A 16,273-nucleotide genomic window follows, 5' to 3' on the forward strand; every position below is an offset into this window, starting at 1 on the left:
CCACCTCTTCCACCTCCTCCACCTCCTCCTCCACCTCTTCCACCTCCTCCACCTCCTCCTCCACCTCCTCCTCTTCCACCTCCTCCACCTCTTCCACCTCCTCCACCTCCTCCTCCACCTCCACCTCTTCCACCTCCTCCACCTCTTCCACCACCTCTTCCACCTCCTCCACCTCTTCCACCTCCTCCACCTCTTCCACCTCCTCCACCTCCTCCTCCACCTCCTCCACCTCCTCCTCCACCTCCTCCTCTTCCACCTCCTCCACCTCCTCCTCCACCTCCTCCTCTTCCACCTCCTCCACCTCTTCCTCCTCATCCACCTCTTCCTCCTCCTCCACCTCTTCCACCTCCTCCACCTCTTCCACCTCCTCCACCTCTTCCACCTCCTCCACCTCTTCCTCCTCATCCACCTCTTCCTCCTCCTCCACCTCTTCCACCTCCTCCACCTCTTCCTCCTCATCCACCTCTTCCTCCTCCTCCACCTCTTCCACCTCTTCTTCCTCCTCCTCCTCTTTCTCCTCCTCCTCTTCCTCCTCCTCCTCCTCTTCCTCACAGAGTGACGCTGCAAAGTTTGAAGTTGATCCCAGAAGAAGAAGAAGAAGAAGATGATGATGATGATGAAGATGATGATGAAGATGATGAAGATGATGATGAAGGTCTGAGAGGAGCTCAAACATCTGTTGACTAAAACATTCCAGACTCGTGTTACGACACGACATCTGTCGTCACTGAGGCGTTAACGAAGAATCAGAGGAGCAGAAGCTGAGCCTGAGGATTAGAATACAACTGATTCTCACACCAAAGTCACTCACTCTCCCACACCAAAGTCCATAGAGTAAACCAGTGATTTTAACAGTTCACAGGAGTTGTTGATCCACTGCTGCCTCCATCACTAACTTACAATGACTGATTTTAGTGAATTCAGCTTTTAAAATATTTAATTTAGACTTAACTCAGTGACACAAAGTGACCACACGAGGCAGCAGAGGACCAGCAGCTCCTGTGTCCCTGTGAGCTAAAATCGCCGGTTTTCTCTATGGACTTTGGTGTGGGAGAGTGAGTGGTTTTACAAACGTCAGTTTCCTGTTCTAACAGTGGGCGGAGTCGGGCGTCTGTAGGAGGCGGAGTAACGACGGCGTTAGCGTGACATCATGGTCTGCTGCAGGTCTTTTGTCTCGCTAATCATCAAGTGCATATTTGTGTTGGCGTGTGCGTGACGGTCAGGTGGGCGGCGTCCTCGGGCGTGGGCCGGTGACTGACAGCTGAAGCACACGCACACACACACACACACACAATGCCGGGTAAGGAGAGACGCAGCGCACAGACTAGGCCACGCCCCCGCCGCGGCTAACATGACAGCTGTCAGAGCGTTAGCGCCGCTGCGGCGTTTGTTGTCGACAGCTTTCACTTCTTCACAGACAGAAGAAAACATGAAGAACTGGTTGTGACGTCTCTCTGTGGCTCCAGCTGTAATTACAGTCTGCACAGGTGACCTTTGACCTTTGACCTTTGACCTCACACACACACACACACACACACACGGAAACTAACTGTTTGGACAAGGTCGACGCAAAGCATCGAAGCCACGCCCACAAATCAGTCTGTTTAACTTTATTGATACTTAAACACTTTTTATACACAGATGTCCTCACTTCCTGGAAATGTCCTCACGTCTTCTGTCCTCACGTCTTCTGTCTTCTGTCCTCACGTCTTCTGTCTTCACGTCTTCTGTCCTCACGTCTTCTGTCTTCACGTCTTCTGTCTTCACGTCTTCTGTCTTCTGTCCTCACGTCTTCTGTCTTCACGTCTTCTGTCTTCACGTCTTCTGTCTTCTGTCCTCACGTCTTCTGTCTTCACGTCTTCTGTCTTCTGTCCTCACGTCTTCTGTCTTCACGTCTTCTGTCCTCACGTCTTCTGTCTTCACGTCTTCTGTCTTCTGTCCTCATGTCTTCTGTCCTCACGTCTTCTGTCTTCACGTCTTCTGTCCTCACGTCTTCTGTCTTCTGTCCTCACGTCTTCTGTCTTCTGTCTTCACGTCTTCTGTCCTCACGTCTTCTGTCTTCACGTCTTCTGTCTTCACGTCTTCTGTCTTCTGTCCTCACGTCTTCTGTCTTCACGTCTTCTGTCTTCACGTCTTCTGTCTTCTGTCCTCACGTCTTCTGTCTTCACGTCTTCTGTCTTCTGTCCTCACGTCTTCTGTCTTCACGTCTTCTGTCCTCACGTCTTCTGTCTTCACGTCTTCTGTCTTCTGTCCTCATGTCTTCTGTCCTCACGTCTTCTGTCTTCACGTCTTCTGTCCTCACGTCTTCTGTCTTCTGTCCTCACGTCTTCTGTCTTCTGTCCTCACGTCTTCTGTCCTCACGTCTTCTGTCTTCACGTCTTCTGTCTTCACGTCTTCTGTCTTCTGTCCTCACGTCTTCTGTCTTCACGTCTTCTGTCTTCACGTCTTCTGTCTTCTGTCCTCACGTCTTCTGTCTTCACGTCTTCTGTCTTCTGTCCTCACGTCTTCTGTCTTCACGTCTTCTGTCCTCACGTCTTCTGTCTTCACGTCTTCTGTCTTCTGTCCTCATGTCTTCTGTCCTCACGTCTTCTGTCTTCACGTCTTCTGTCCTCACGTCTTCTGTCTTCTGTCCTCACGTCTTCTGTCTTCTGTCTTCACGTCTTCTGTCCTCACGTCTTCTGTCTTCTGTCCTCACGTCTTCTGTCCTCACATCTTCTGTCTTCACGTCTTCTGTCCTCACGTCTTCTGTCTTCACGTCTTCTGTCTTCTGTCCTCACGTCTTCTGTCCTCACGTCTTCTGTCCTCACGTCTTCTGTCCTCACGTCTTCTGTCCTCACGTCTTGTACGGAAAGCCGAGCAGGTCACATTTGTCCTCTTCTTGTTACAAAGTTAAACCTTGTACAGAGTAAACATATAGAGAGGAGGCATCACAGCGCCCCCTGGTGACGTGGAGACACTCACACACTGACTGATGGACACGTCAGGACCTGCTGAGTTCACACTCTCAGGTGTCTTCACAGGACACGGAGACACTGTCTTCATGTCCTCAAGACGGGGACGGATGGTACAGCCCAAAAATGTCCTCACTTTGTGAATGGTTTGGTCCGAGAGACTAAAGTGTCTCTGAGTCGTCTCTTTGTCTCTTTGTCTCTGATCCTGTCGACAACAGGATGTTTGTGTGGGAAACCAGTTTGTGTGTCAGGGTGTGTGTCAATAGTTACACAACACAATCAACACAATCTGTGTGTGTGTGTGTGTGTTTGTGTCCTGACGATGCGTCACCTCTGCAGCTAAACTAACGTCCTCAGGCTGGTGGCGCCCTCTGCTGGCAGCCTGAAGGAACAGCTGATTATTCTTTGATGATCATGTGACTGTTTTAAAACACACTTTATTTTCCCTTTACAAAGATAAGAGAGAAAAAAAACACCTTTAATGACTTTAAAATAAAACACTTTAAGAGCAAAACTTATTCTGTTTGAGTCGTTTTCTAAACGGAAAAATAACAAGTATTCACAAGAAGTAGATTTGGGATTATAAAAAGATTTTGGAATATTTAGTAGATTATGGAACTTTAAGTAGATTTGGGATTATAAGTATTTGCATGTCAATATAATTTATATGTAATGTATTTATTTATTGATTTACCTGAATCACCGTGGGTCCGTGAACGCATCACCGTCATTTCTATTAATTGACTCTTTGATCCTGATCCGTTTATGTCCCTTAAATCTGATTAAAGTCTAGACTACTGCGTGTGTGTGTGTGTACGTGCGTGTCCGTGCGTGCGTGCGCGCGTGCATGTGTCACAGTAAAAGTCCTGTGTCCACTGTCTCTGCCATTCTGTGCTCCAGAGGACAGACAGCGGCTGCTCAGTGACGGACACACCGAGGACACACCGGGGACACCGAGGACACACCGGGGACACACCGGGGACACACCGGGGACACACCGAGGACACACAGGGGACACACCGGGGACACCGGGGACCATGCTGACGCTGCTGACCTCCATGTACATGATGGTGCGGACCTTCTCCTCTCAGGTGAGCCTTCAAAATAAAAGCGTTCGTCCTTGAACGACGTCATCCTGCGACATGCACGTGCTGCTTCTCGTCCTTTTCCGTCTGTTTTGCTTCCGTTACGTAAGTTAAACTTTACGTCGTGTGTGTGTGTGTGTGTTTTTTTTATTATTTTTTTATTTCTCGGTTAAGTTGCTAATGTGACGTCACGATGCCGATCGAGGTTCAGGTGATAAGTAAAAATGGCGGCCGGAAACTGTACACGCGCGTGAAGGAATCAAGGAAGGAATCAAGGGAAGAAGGAAGGAAGGAAGGAAGGGAGGGAATAGGTTACGTATCTCTTTCTTTTTCGTACTCCATCATCATTAATTCACCGGGAGTCGATTCCACAACATGTTCAGTGTAAAAACGGCAGAAAGTCAGCCACATCCGGCGTTACTTTTCAAAATAAAAGGTCGAATTTGAAAAAAAATTATATATATATATATATATACATATATATATATAACGATTTAATATGCTGCTCAAAATCTTTTTTGTTTTACCTGAATACTTTTTAAATCCAACGTGTATATATGTATATATATTTATATACACACACACCGACGCATATATATATATATATATATATATATATATATTTCTGGTGCTTTTACTTTGAAGGAGGAATTATAGGACATCCTGTTGTGCTCCACGTTTTTGCCGCCACTCTGACGCAGCATATGATCAGCACCATGGTCAGCGCCTGAGTGGTTTTACATATCTATATATGGGTGTGTGTGTGTGTGTGTGTATGTATATACATTATATGTATATATATGTGTATGTGTATGTATATACACATATGCGTTTATATATATATACATACATATATATCTATATGTGTGTGTATATAGTGAAATTTGTCATTTTTGTTTGAAACCAGGGTAAATGGATTATTTCCTGATTTTCAAAACTTCGTTAAAATTATTCCTTAAGAGGTTTGCACATATTTTCGACAGATCCTTGTTCAGGGCGATGTCGACTATTACTGTGCACAATTTCAAGTCATTCCGAGATACTTTTTGTTTTCGAGAAGAAACTCAGCTCACTGTCAAAGTGCATTAGGGAAAATGGATCATTTCCTGATTTTCAAAAATTTGTGAAAATTATTCCTTAAGAGATTTGCAAATATTTTCAACTGATCCTTGTTCAGGGCGATGCCGACTATTATGATGGTAAATTTCAAGTCATTCCGAAATACTTTTTGTTTTTGAGAAGAAACTCAGCTCACTGTCAAAGTGCATCAGAGCAAATGGATAATTTCCTGATTTTCAAAAATTCATTAAAAATATTCCTTAAGAGATTTGCGAATATTTTCAACGGATCCTTGTTCAGGGTGATGCCGACTAGTACTGTGCACAATTTCAAGTCATTCCGAGATACTTCTTGAATTTAAGACTAAAGCCAGCTCAAAGTGCATCAGGGTAAATAGATTATTTCCTGATTAGCAAAAAATCATGAAAATTATTCCTTAAGAGGTTTGCAAATATTTTCAACAGATCCTTGTTCAGGGCGATGCCGACTATTATGATGGTGAATTTCAAGTCATTCCGAGATACTTTTTGTTTTTTTGAAGAAAGTCAGTTCACTGTCAAAGTGCATCAGGGCAAATGGGTCATTTCATGATTTTCAAAAATTCATCAAAATTATTCCTTAAGAGATTTGCAAATAATTTCAACAGATCCTTGTTCAGGGCGATGCCGACTATTATGATGGTGAATTTCAAGTCATTCCGAGATACTTTTGGTTTTTGAGAAGAAACTCAGCTCACTGTCAAAGTGCATCAGGGCAGATGGATCATTTCCTGATTTTCAAAAATTCATTAAAAATATTCCTTAAGAGATTTACAAATATTTTCAACTCATCCTTGTTCAGGGCGATGCCGACTATTATGATGGTGAATTTCAAGTCATTCCGAGATACTTTTTGTTTTTGAGAAGAAACTCAGCTCACTGTCAAAGTGCATCAGGGCAAATGGGTCATTTCCTGATTTTCAAAAATTCATTAAAAATATTCCTTAAGAGATTTACAAATATTTTCAACTCATCCTTGTTCAGGGTGATGCCGACTATTATGATGGTGAATTTCAAGTCATTCCGAGATACTTTTTGTTTTTTTGAAGAAAGTCAGCTCACAGTCAAAGTGCATCAGGGCAAATGGATCATTTCGTGATTTTCAAAAATTCATTAAAAATATTCCTTAAGAGATTTGCGAATATTTTCAACGGATCCTTGTTCAGGGCGATGCCGACTAGTACTGTGCACAATTTCAAGTCATTCCGAGATACTTTTTGAATTTCAGACTAAAGCCAGCTCAAAGTGCATCAGGGTAAATAGATTATTTCCTGATTAGCAAAAAATCATGAAAATTATTCCTTAAGAGATTTGCAAATAATTTCAACAGATCCTTGTTAAGGGCGATGCCGACTATTATGATGGTGAATTTCAAGTCATTCCGAGATACTTTTTGTTTTCGAGAAGAAAGTCAGCTCACTGTCAAAGTGCATCAGGGCAAATGGATCATTTCCTGATTTTCAAAAAAATCGTTAAAATTATTCCTTAAGAGATTTCCGAATATTTTCAACGGATCCTTGTTCAGGGCGATGTCGACTATTATGATGGTAAATTTCAAGTCATTCCGAGATACTTTTTGTTTTTGAGAAGAAAGTCAGTTCACTGTCAAAGTGCATCAGGGCAAATGGATAATTTTCTGATTTTCAAAAATTCATGAAAATTATTCCTTAAGGGTTTTACGAATATTTTCAACGGATCCTTGTTCAGGGCGATGCCGACTATTACTGTGCACAATTTCAAGTGATTCCGAGATACTTTTTGAATTTAAGACTAAAGCCTGCTCAAAGTGCATCAGGGTAAATAGATTATTTCCTGATTAGCAAAAAATCATGAAAATTATTCCTTAAGAGGTTTGCAAATATTTTCAACAGATCCTTGTTCAGGGCGATGCCGACTATTATGATGGTAAATTTCAAGTCATTCCGAGATACTTTTTGTTTTTTTGAAGAAAGTCAGTTCACTGTCAAAGTGCATCAGGGCAAATGGGTCATTTCCTGATTTTCAAAAATTCATTAAAAATATTCCTTAAAAGTTTTGCAAATATTTCCAACGTATCCTTGTTTAGGGCGACACCGACTATTATGATGGTAAATTTCAAGTCATTCCGAGATACTTTTTTTTTTCTGAAGAAAGTCAGCTCACTGTCAAAGTGCATCAGGGCAAATGGATCATTTCCTGATTTTCAAAAAAATCGTTAAAATTATTCCTTAAGAGATTTCCAAATATTTTCAACGGATCCTTGTTCAGGGCGATGTCGACTATTATGATGGTAAATTTCAAGTCATTCCGAAATACTTTTTGTTTTTGAGAAGAAACTCAGCTCACTGTCAAAGTGCATCAGGGCAAATGGATCATTTCCTGATTTTCAAAAATTCATTAAAAATATTCCTTAAGAGATTTGCAAATATTTTCAACGGATCCTTGTTCAGGGTGATGCCGACTAGTACTGTGCACAATTTCAAGTCATTCCGAGATACTTTTTGAATTTAAGACTAAAGCCAGCTCAAAGTGCATCAGGGCAAATGGATCATTTCCTGATTTTCAAAAATTCATTAAAAATATTCCTTAAAAGTTTTGCAAATATTTCCAACGTATCCTTGTTTAGGGCGACACCGACTATCATGATGGTAAATTTCAAGTCATTCCGAGATACTTTTTGTTTTTTTGAAGAAACTCAGCTCACTGTCAAAGTGCATCAGGGCAAATGGATCATTTCCTGATTTTCAAAAAAATCGTTAAAATTATTCCTTAAGAGATTTCCGAATATTTTCAACGGATCCTTGTTCAGGGCGATGTCGACTATTATGATGGTGAATTTCAAGTCATTCCGAGATACTTTTTGTTTTCGAGAAGAAAGTCAGCTCACTGTCAAAGTGCATCAGGGCAAATGGATAATTTTCTGATTTTCAAAAATTCATGAAAATTATTCCTTAAGGGTTTTACGAATATTTTCAACGGATCCTTGTTCAGGGCGATGCCGACTATTACTGTGCACAATTTCAAGTGATTCCGAGATACTTTTTGATTTTAAGACTAAAGTCAGCTCACTGTCAAAGTGCATCAGGGCAAATGGATAATTTCCTGAATTTCAAAAATTCCTTAAAATGATTCCTTTTACACTGAAAGGAGAACGGAAGTCTCCCTTTAAAGCAGAACGGAAGTCGTGTGTGTGTGTTTGTTGTTACTGCTGTGTCACTCTGAGTGACGAGTGCTGCACTTCCGCCTTCGACCACGAGATGTCGCCAAACCACGGCTGTGTCTTTCGCTTCCTTTTGTTGGTCAAATGTGGCACCGGCCGGGGCGCGGTTTGGGAGGCGAGCGGTGCATCATGGGGGATTGTGTTCCCCGCGTTGCGTCGCGGCAGCGCGTCGCCGCGCGAAAGGACTACAAATCCCTTGGTGCGCGCGGACGAACGACGTCACCGCGTGACTTTACATTAGAGGTGACCCTCACTGCGCGAGACGGGAAAGACGCCGCACACACACACGAGCATCTTCCAACCGACAACACCATGGTGAGGTTTACCGCTCTTTGAACGCCGTTAGCAGCCGAATATTAGCATGAATGTTAGCTTAAGTCAATGACGATGTGTTCGGGGACGAAGAACCGAGCCGTTTAATCGTAATTCTCGCAGTTTTAATTGAGTGTTTTTGTTTGTGGTTGAAAAAAAACAAAGGCTAGCGTTAACATGCGCATTTGTTGCGCAGCTATAAACCGCACATTTACATTTACACCCGTTTAAACGCGTAGAATTAACTGTCGTTATTACGCCATGTATCGTCATCATCATCATCACCTGCCTCCATATTTTTTGAGGACAGGCCGCAAAACAGTGACGTGGAAGACGCGTTCGTACGAATCCCGGTTCACAAACGTCTTGATTTAATGTTCGCGTGTTTGTCAGACTCGAGCGGAACGTGAAGGAACGCGATGTTCGGTGATTTCCGACAGAGGTGCAAATGTCCTTCAGTTCGGCTGCGTCCGTGCGTGACCCTGCGTCATCGAGCTCCGCTAAATCACGCACAAACACACGCACACTCCGTTGACCCCGGGCGTTAGTTGTGTGTGTGTGTGTGTGTACAGAAGCCGTTAAGGTGCAGAATAGGTGCTGTACTGAAAAGGTATGCATGCCGAATTGAACAGAGACTCGCACTTGCTCGGTTTAAATGTAAAAACTAACTTCTACGACAACCACTGTTGTTTATATGCGAGGTCATTTTTATAATTCATATTTTTTTAAATGGAATTTGGTTTAAAAAAAACAACACTTTTTTTTACATGCCGAATTGAACAGAGACACCAACTACTATAGTTAAAATATAAAATATACTACTACAACTCTTAGCTAGTTAGGAAAACATCTAAAATCAAATAAGTACACAGTGTCCGTTGCTATTGTGCAAAGCTATGCTACAGTTTCCAGGCTGTCGTGAACCTGGTGTTTGCTACACGAGTTTTACTCGTGCCGAATTCAAGAGCGACACCAACTTGTCCAGACAAAATAAAAAAAATAAACAATATACCACTGCTGTGATTGTTATTATGCTAGGTTATTCTGTAATTCCTGTTTTTCTTAATGGAGTCTGGTTTCCTGGCAGGCTGAACCAATCCGTGTCCTGGTAACTGGCGCTGCCGGTCAGATCGCTTACTCCCTTCTGTACAGCATCGCCAAGGGAGATGTGTTCGGGAAGGACCAGGTAAGGCTCGCTGACAACGACAAAAACAAGCGTTTACGTCAGTTCTGCGACGACGCGATTTGCTGCTAACGCGAGCGTCCTCTCTCCGTCAGCCCATCATCTTGGTCCTTCTGGACATCCCACCCATGCTGCCGGTGGTGGACGGCGTCGTCATGGAGCTGCAGGACTGCGCCCTCCCACTGCTGAGGGGTGAGTTTGTGTGTGTGTGTGTGTGTGTGTGTTTAATGTGACACAAACACGACAGACGTGCAGCTAATGGTAAAGAACGTGTTCACGATCATGAGACACTGAAGTCTCATGATGTCACGCGTGATTTAATGAACGCAGCGAACACAGGACCAGTGTTTGTTCAGCCAAGAACTTAAAGCTGCTTTTGTCGTGGCTTTGATTCTTACTCTGGTTTAAATGAAACTAGAGTTTGTAAACCACTCACTCTCCCACACCAAAAAAAATGACAGAAAGTAGAAAATATTTACATTTAAGAAGCTGAAAAATGACAGAAACATGAAAATATTCGCATTTAAGAAGCTGAAAAATGACAGAAACGTGAAAATATTCACATTAAAGAAGCTGGAAAATGACAGAAATGGGAAAATATTCAAGTTTAAGAAGCTGAAAAATGACAGAAACGCGAAAATATTCACATTTAAGAAGCTGAAAAATGACAAACGTGAAAATATTCACATTTAAGAAGCTGAAATTGATGGAAACGTGAAAATATTCACATTTAAGAAGCTGAAAAATTACAGAAACGCAAAAATATTCACATTTAAGAAGCTAAAAATGACAGAAACGCAAAAATATTCACATTTAAGAAGCTGAAAAATGACAGAAACGCGAAAATATTCACATTTAAGAAGTTGAAAAATGACAGAAACGTGAAAATATTCACATTTAAGAAGCTGAAAAATGACAGAAACATGAAAATATTCACATTTAAAGAACTCTCAAACATGATTTAGTAATAGTTTATTAATAGATCAATCGTAGCTCAGTGTTATTTGTCCTTCTAAACCTTCAGTGGAGAAGCTTCCTCTCTGCTGCTGTAGAAATGGAGGAGGGAGGGTCTAAATAAAGGCTTGTGATTGGCCGGTGGTCGGGGCACCGCAGGAGCCAATCAGAGCAGTGGTGGGACAAGAATGGAAGAGGAGGTTGGCTGAAGTCCAGTCTGATAGCGGGAGCAGATTATCTGAAGACTCTGCTCCGTCACAATCACCAGATTATCCGTCTGAAAAAAACAACAATATGATAAAAAAGATGGTGAAACTAGAGAAAATGGAGGTCGTGAACCCTCGAGCGCTAACGGCTACACCCGACCCCGTGTCCCCGTTTTTTAAAATTGTTTTCCCGGTGTTCTGTCTTCTGACTCCGCCTCCCGTCTTCCTCCACAGAGGTCATCCCCACTGCCGACGTGGCGGTGGGCTTCAAGGACCTGGACGCCGCCATCTTGGTCGGCTCCATGCCCAGAAGGGAGGGCATGGAGAGGAAGGACCTGCTCAAGGCCAACGTGGCCATCTTCAAGACGCAGGGCGGCGCCCTGGAGAAGTACGCCAAGAAGACGGTCAAGGTGACGAGAGGGCTTCCCCACGGCCGGGTCACCATCAATGATGAACGATTGTTGGATGATTTACTCGCACGGTTGATATTAGGAGTTAGTTGACAGAGATGACCAGCAGGGGGAGCTAGGAGAAAAATCTATCCATTTACTAAATTGATCATGGCTTAGTTGGTTTATTTTAAGGTCTTCAAGTCCAACTTTTTAAAGGTTTTCTACCTACCTTCCTACTTGTCTACCTACCTACTTTTCTACTTATCTACCTATCTACCTTCCTCTTGTCAATCTACCTACTTGTCTACCTAGCTTCCTACCTACCTACTTGTCCATCTACCTTCCTAACTACTTGTCTATCTACCTTCCTACCTACTTGTCTACCTACCTGTCTACCTACCTTCCTACCTACTTGTCTACCTACCTACCAACTTGTCTATCTACCTTCCTACCTACTTGTCTTTTTGTCTTTCTACCTTCCTACCTACTTGTCTATCTACCTTCCTACCAACTTGTCTACCCACCTTCCTTCCTTCCTACCTACCTACTTGTCTACCTTCCTACCTACTTGTCTACCTACCTTCCTACCTACTTGTCTACCTACCTTCCTACCTACTTGTCTACTTCCCTACCTACGTACCGACTTGTCGACCTACCTACAGACTCTGACCTTTGACCTCTGGCGTCACCCTGACGTCTGCCGGGGCCTCGCTCGTTGCGACACGCTGACGCGAGAGAGGAACTTTGGAACTATCTGCCGGACGCTCTGGTCGACTCAGCCGGAGACAGGAAGTGGTGCTGATTGGACACTTTTCGCTTCCTGTCTTCATCAGCTGCAGTCGACCATCGCTGTATGGGTGTTACCTCCGAGATGTCATCGAGTAAAGTTAAAATAAGAGAGAGAGCGAATGGCGGGAAAACACCTCTGTCTCGCTGAAGACACATTTACAAAAGACTGACTTTGACCAAGGTCCCAAGGACGCCATCAAGGAAAAAGACGAGCTCTTAAACTGTGTCGGTGCATCCTCTAATCTGGACTTTGGGGCAATTGGGCCCTTGAAAAGTTCCTTGAATTTAACGCCAACCTGATGGACATGCGTTTGTGTTTGGTTTCTCAGGTTTTGGTCGTCGGGAACCCGGCAAACACCAACTGTCTCATCGCCGCCAAGTCGGCTCCATCCATCCCCAAAGAGAACTTCTCCTGCCTGACCCGTCTGGACCACAACAGAGCCAGCTCCCAGGTACACTCGCACTCTTATGAACTGTATATAAATCAATCATTTGTCAATCCTAACCGTACTCTACCATTCCTGGTACCCCGGGGGAAAAGGGCGCCGAAGGAACGGTTGAGGCTAGCTGTTTTGGTACTGTGGTACCTCGTGGAAACGCAAAATAATACGTACCGTTGTCGGTGGAAACGCGACTTAAGGCCTTATCAACACGGAAGCAGAACTTTCAGGAAGCGATCTTTGTAATATTTGTTCGTAAACGGTGCAAGAAATGTCTTCGTACACATGAAACGACGCTAAAACGTACACAGTTTTAAAGTTAAATATTTTTGTGTTTAGGAGTTCGTAAACGGTTCAAGAAGTGTCTGAAACTACGCTAAAACGTACACGGTTTTAAAGTTAAATATTTTAGCGTTTAGGATTTCGTAAACTGTTAAATAAATGTCTTCGTACACGTGAAACGGCGCTAAAACGTACGCAGTTTTAAAGTTAAATATTTTAGCGTTTAGGAGTTCGTAAACGGTTCAAGAAATACCTTCGTACACGTGAAACGACGCTAAAATGTAGACTATAATAGTTTAAAAGTTAAATATTTTAGCGTTTAGGAGTTCGTAAACGGTTCAAGAAATGTCTTCGTACACAAGAAACGATGCTAAAACGTACACGGTTTTAAAGTTAAATATTTTAGCGTTTAGGAGTTCGTAAACAGTTTCGAGAAAGGTCTTCGTACACGTGAAATGACGCTCAAACGTACACAGTTTAAAAGTTAAATATTTTAGCATTTAGGAGTTCGTAAACTGTTCTGAGAAATATGTTCGTACACGGGAAACAATGCTAAAACATAGACTCTAAAATAGTTTTAAAGTTAGTTTAGCGTTTAGGAGTTCGTAAACAGTTCAATAAATGTCTTCGTACACGTGAAACGATGCTAAAACGTACACACGGTTTTAAAGTTAAATATTTTAGCGTTTAGGAGTTCGTAAACTGTTCAAGAAATGTCTTCGTACACAGGAAACTACGCTTAAACGTACACGGTTTTAAAGTTAAATATTTTAGCGTTTAGGAGTTCGTAAACTGTTCAAGAAATGTCTTCGTACACATGAAACGACGCTAACGTGTAGACTCGCACTGCGGTGTATACGCCAGGCCTGTATGTGGCGCTGTAACGCTGCCACAGAAACAGGAAGCTGGCGAACATAAGACGAAGAAGACTTCTATAATGTCATGTTTTTCACGTTTGTCCCTCGCCTGCAGGTGGCGATGCGCTGCGGCGTTTCCGCCGACAACGTGAAGAACGTCATCATCTGGGGGAACCACTCCTCCACCCAGTACCCCGACGTCCACCACGCCAAGGTCAACGTCAAGGGCGCGGAGACGGGCGCCTACGACGCCGTCAAGGACGAGGCGTGGCTCCACGGAGACTTCATCTCTGTGAGTGCTCGACTTCCGACGTCTCCTTGGACTTTTAACGTTTTATCGTTTTACCGCCTGTTAAAACTCCGCCTCCTCCTCTGCAGACGGTGCAGCAGCGCGGCGCCGCCGTCATCAAGGCCAGGAAGTTGTCCAGCGCCATGTCCGCCGCCAAGGCCATCTGCGACCACATGAGAGACATCTGGTTCGGCACCAAGGAGGTTAGCGACGGAAGCGCTCGGTTTTTTCCCGCGTGAATGTTTTTATTTAGCGTTAATTCCCAGGTCAAGCTAACCTGTGAACTCGCGTTCATACGTAGACGTAGACGTAGAACTTTCCCGCTTGAAATTGTTTTCCCTAAACGCAAGAAATGTCTACAAACTCCAAAACAAGACGACGAGAACGCTAACAAGGATGGCGACGGAAAAACAAGACCCAAGAGGCGGGGCTACGACATCGTCGTCTTCCTTAAGTTCTGTTTTAGTCGTATTCATGAAAACCTTAACGTTTTTCCCGTACGTTTAGGAGTTACGTACACTCAAACGGTTTTAAAGTATAATATTTTTGTTTTTAGAGTAACGTACACTCTAAAACACTTTTAAAGTTAAATATTTTAGTTTTTAAGTAAAACTAGAAGAGTTACGTACACTCTAAAACGGTTTTAAAGTATAATATTTTTGTTTTTAGAGTAACGTACACTCTAAAACAGTTTTAAAGTTAAATATTTTAGTTTTTAAGTAAAACTAGAAGAGTTACGTACACTCTAAAATGGTTTTAAAAGTTAAATATTTTAGTGGTTAAGAGTAACGTACACTGTAAAACAGTTTTAAAGTATAATATTTTAGTTTTTAAGTAAAACTAGAAGAGTTACGTACACTCTAAAACGGTTTTAAAAGTTAAATATTTTAGTGGTTAAGAGTTACGTAGACTCTAAAACGGTTTTAAAGTTAAATATTTTAGTGATAAGGAGTTGTGTATGCTCTAGAGTAGTTTTAGAGTTAAATATTTTAGTGTTTAGGAGTTGCGTACACTTTTAAACGGTTTTAAAGTATAATATTTTAGTTTTTAAGCGTTGTGTACCCTGTAAAACAGTTGTAAAGTCAAATAATTTAGTGTTTAGGAGTTAAATACACTTTTAAACGGTTTTAAAGTAAAAAAATGTTGTTTTTAAGTGAAACTAGAAGAGTTGTGTACACTCTAACGCGGTTTTAAAGTTAAATATTTTAGCGTGTAGGAGTTACGTACACTCAGGATTCAACAGGATTCAAGCTTAACGTAACGACTGAAACATTAATTTTAGAGCTAAAGAGAAGCTTTAGAGAAAGGGAAATTAAACTTTAATTACCTTTGAATAAACTGATGGATGATTTTTTTTATGGGCTTCCTGTCCACAGGGTGAGTTCATCTCCATGGGGGTGTACGCTGCCGGAAACTCCTACGGAATCGCAGAGGACCTCATCTACTCTTTCCCCATCCAGATCAAGGTCAGTCTGGAATTCTGTGTATTTAAAAAAATTAAAAATTAATTCAATATAGATCTTTAAAGACTCACTTGTGTCGCCTCCCGCAGAACAAGACCTGGAGCATCGTCGACGGCCTCCCCGTCAACGATTTCTCCCGCGCCAAGATGGACGCCACGGCGGCCGAGCTGGTGGAGGAGCGAGACACCGCCCTGGACTTCCTGTCCCAGTGACTATCTCCCCCTGCTGGTCAGCAACAACAACAACAACAACAACAACAGCAGCACTTGAAGGCCGGCAACTCGCGGCTCTGAAGACATGTGTGACCTCTCTCTCTCTATGTGTGTGTGTGTGTGTGTGTGTCTCACCTCCTCAGGTTTTCAGAAAGCCTGATTTAATGGCCACGCCCCCCTGGCCTCATCTTCCTCCTCCTCTTCCTCTTCCTCTTCCTCTCAGAGACGGCGAAGGGAAACGCTGTCTGTGTTTGTAGATGATAACATTAGCACACGTTAGCCACCATAGAAGTGTAAAAGAAACGAATGATGTCGTAAATAAAACCCGACACGGAACCAGAATCCCGACTCGTCTGTCTCTGTGTCGTATGTGTCACGTCCACCGCTGGGCTGCAGGTGGCGCTCACAGGTGCAGCCGTTTTCCTGCCTCTGTACCATATATTTAGTGCAAAAAAAATAATCCTGTTTATTGGTTTTCCTGACCCTAGTCGGGACTCGGAATTGGATTACAAAATGGCCGCCTGGGTACAAACAATGCTACGTTTTAACGTTAATGGCACTT

General features: G+C 42.9%; 1 protein-coding gene across 2 annotated transcripts; it reads left to right on the forward strand.

The window, feature by feature from the left end:
• The first annotated feature begins 8,550 nt into the window (after positions 1-8,550).
• LOC310940817 (malate dehydrogenase, cytoplasmic-like) lies at positions 8,551-16,053 on the forward strand. Of its 2 annotated transcripts, XM_083905835.1 has the most exons (10): positions 8,551-8,647; positions 9,732-9,830; positions 9,923-10,019; positions 11,222-11,397; positions 12,498-12,620; positions 13,863-14,039; positions 14,126-14,239; positions 15,413-15,502; positions 15,589-15,727; positions 15,855-16,053. In XM_083905835.1, the coding sequence occupies exons 1-9, from the start codon at positions 8,645-8,647 to the stop codon at positions 15,709-15,711; spliced, it is 1,002 nt and encodes a 333-aa protein (XP_083761961.1). In that variant the 5' UTR covers positions 8,551-8,644; the 3' UTR covers positions 15,712-15,727; positions 15,855-16,053. The 2 variants fall into 2 exon arrangements, with proteins under 2 accessions (XP_083761961.1, XP_083761960.1); XM_083905834.1 differs by having other exon boundaries at positions 15,589-16,053.
• Positions 16,054-16,273: the final 220 nt, after the last annotated feature.

The sequence above is a fragment of the Microchirus variegatus genome, assembly GCF_963457635.1.
Source record: "Microchirus variegatus genome assembly, chromosome: 19".
Classification (NCBI taxonomy): Eukaryota; Metazoa; Chordata; class Actinopteri; order Pleuronectiformes; family Soleidae; genus Microchirus; species Microchirus variegatus.

Excerpts from the sequence above, each read along its gene's own strand:
- LOC310940817 (XM_083905834.1), top strand. Across the intron at positions 14,240-15,412 it reads TCTGGTTCGGCACCAAGGAG|GGTGAGTTCATCTCCATGGG; the intron begins GTTAGCGACGGA and ends TCCTGTCCACAG. Across the intron at positions 15,503-15,588 it reads CTTTCCCCATCCAGATCAAG|AACAAGACCTGGAGCATCGT; the intron begins GTCAGTCTGGAA and ends CGCCTCCCGCAG.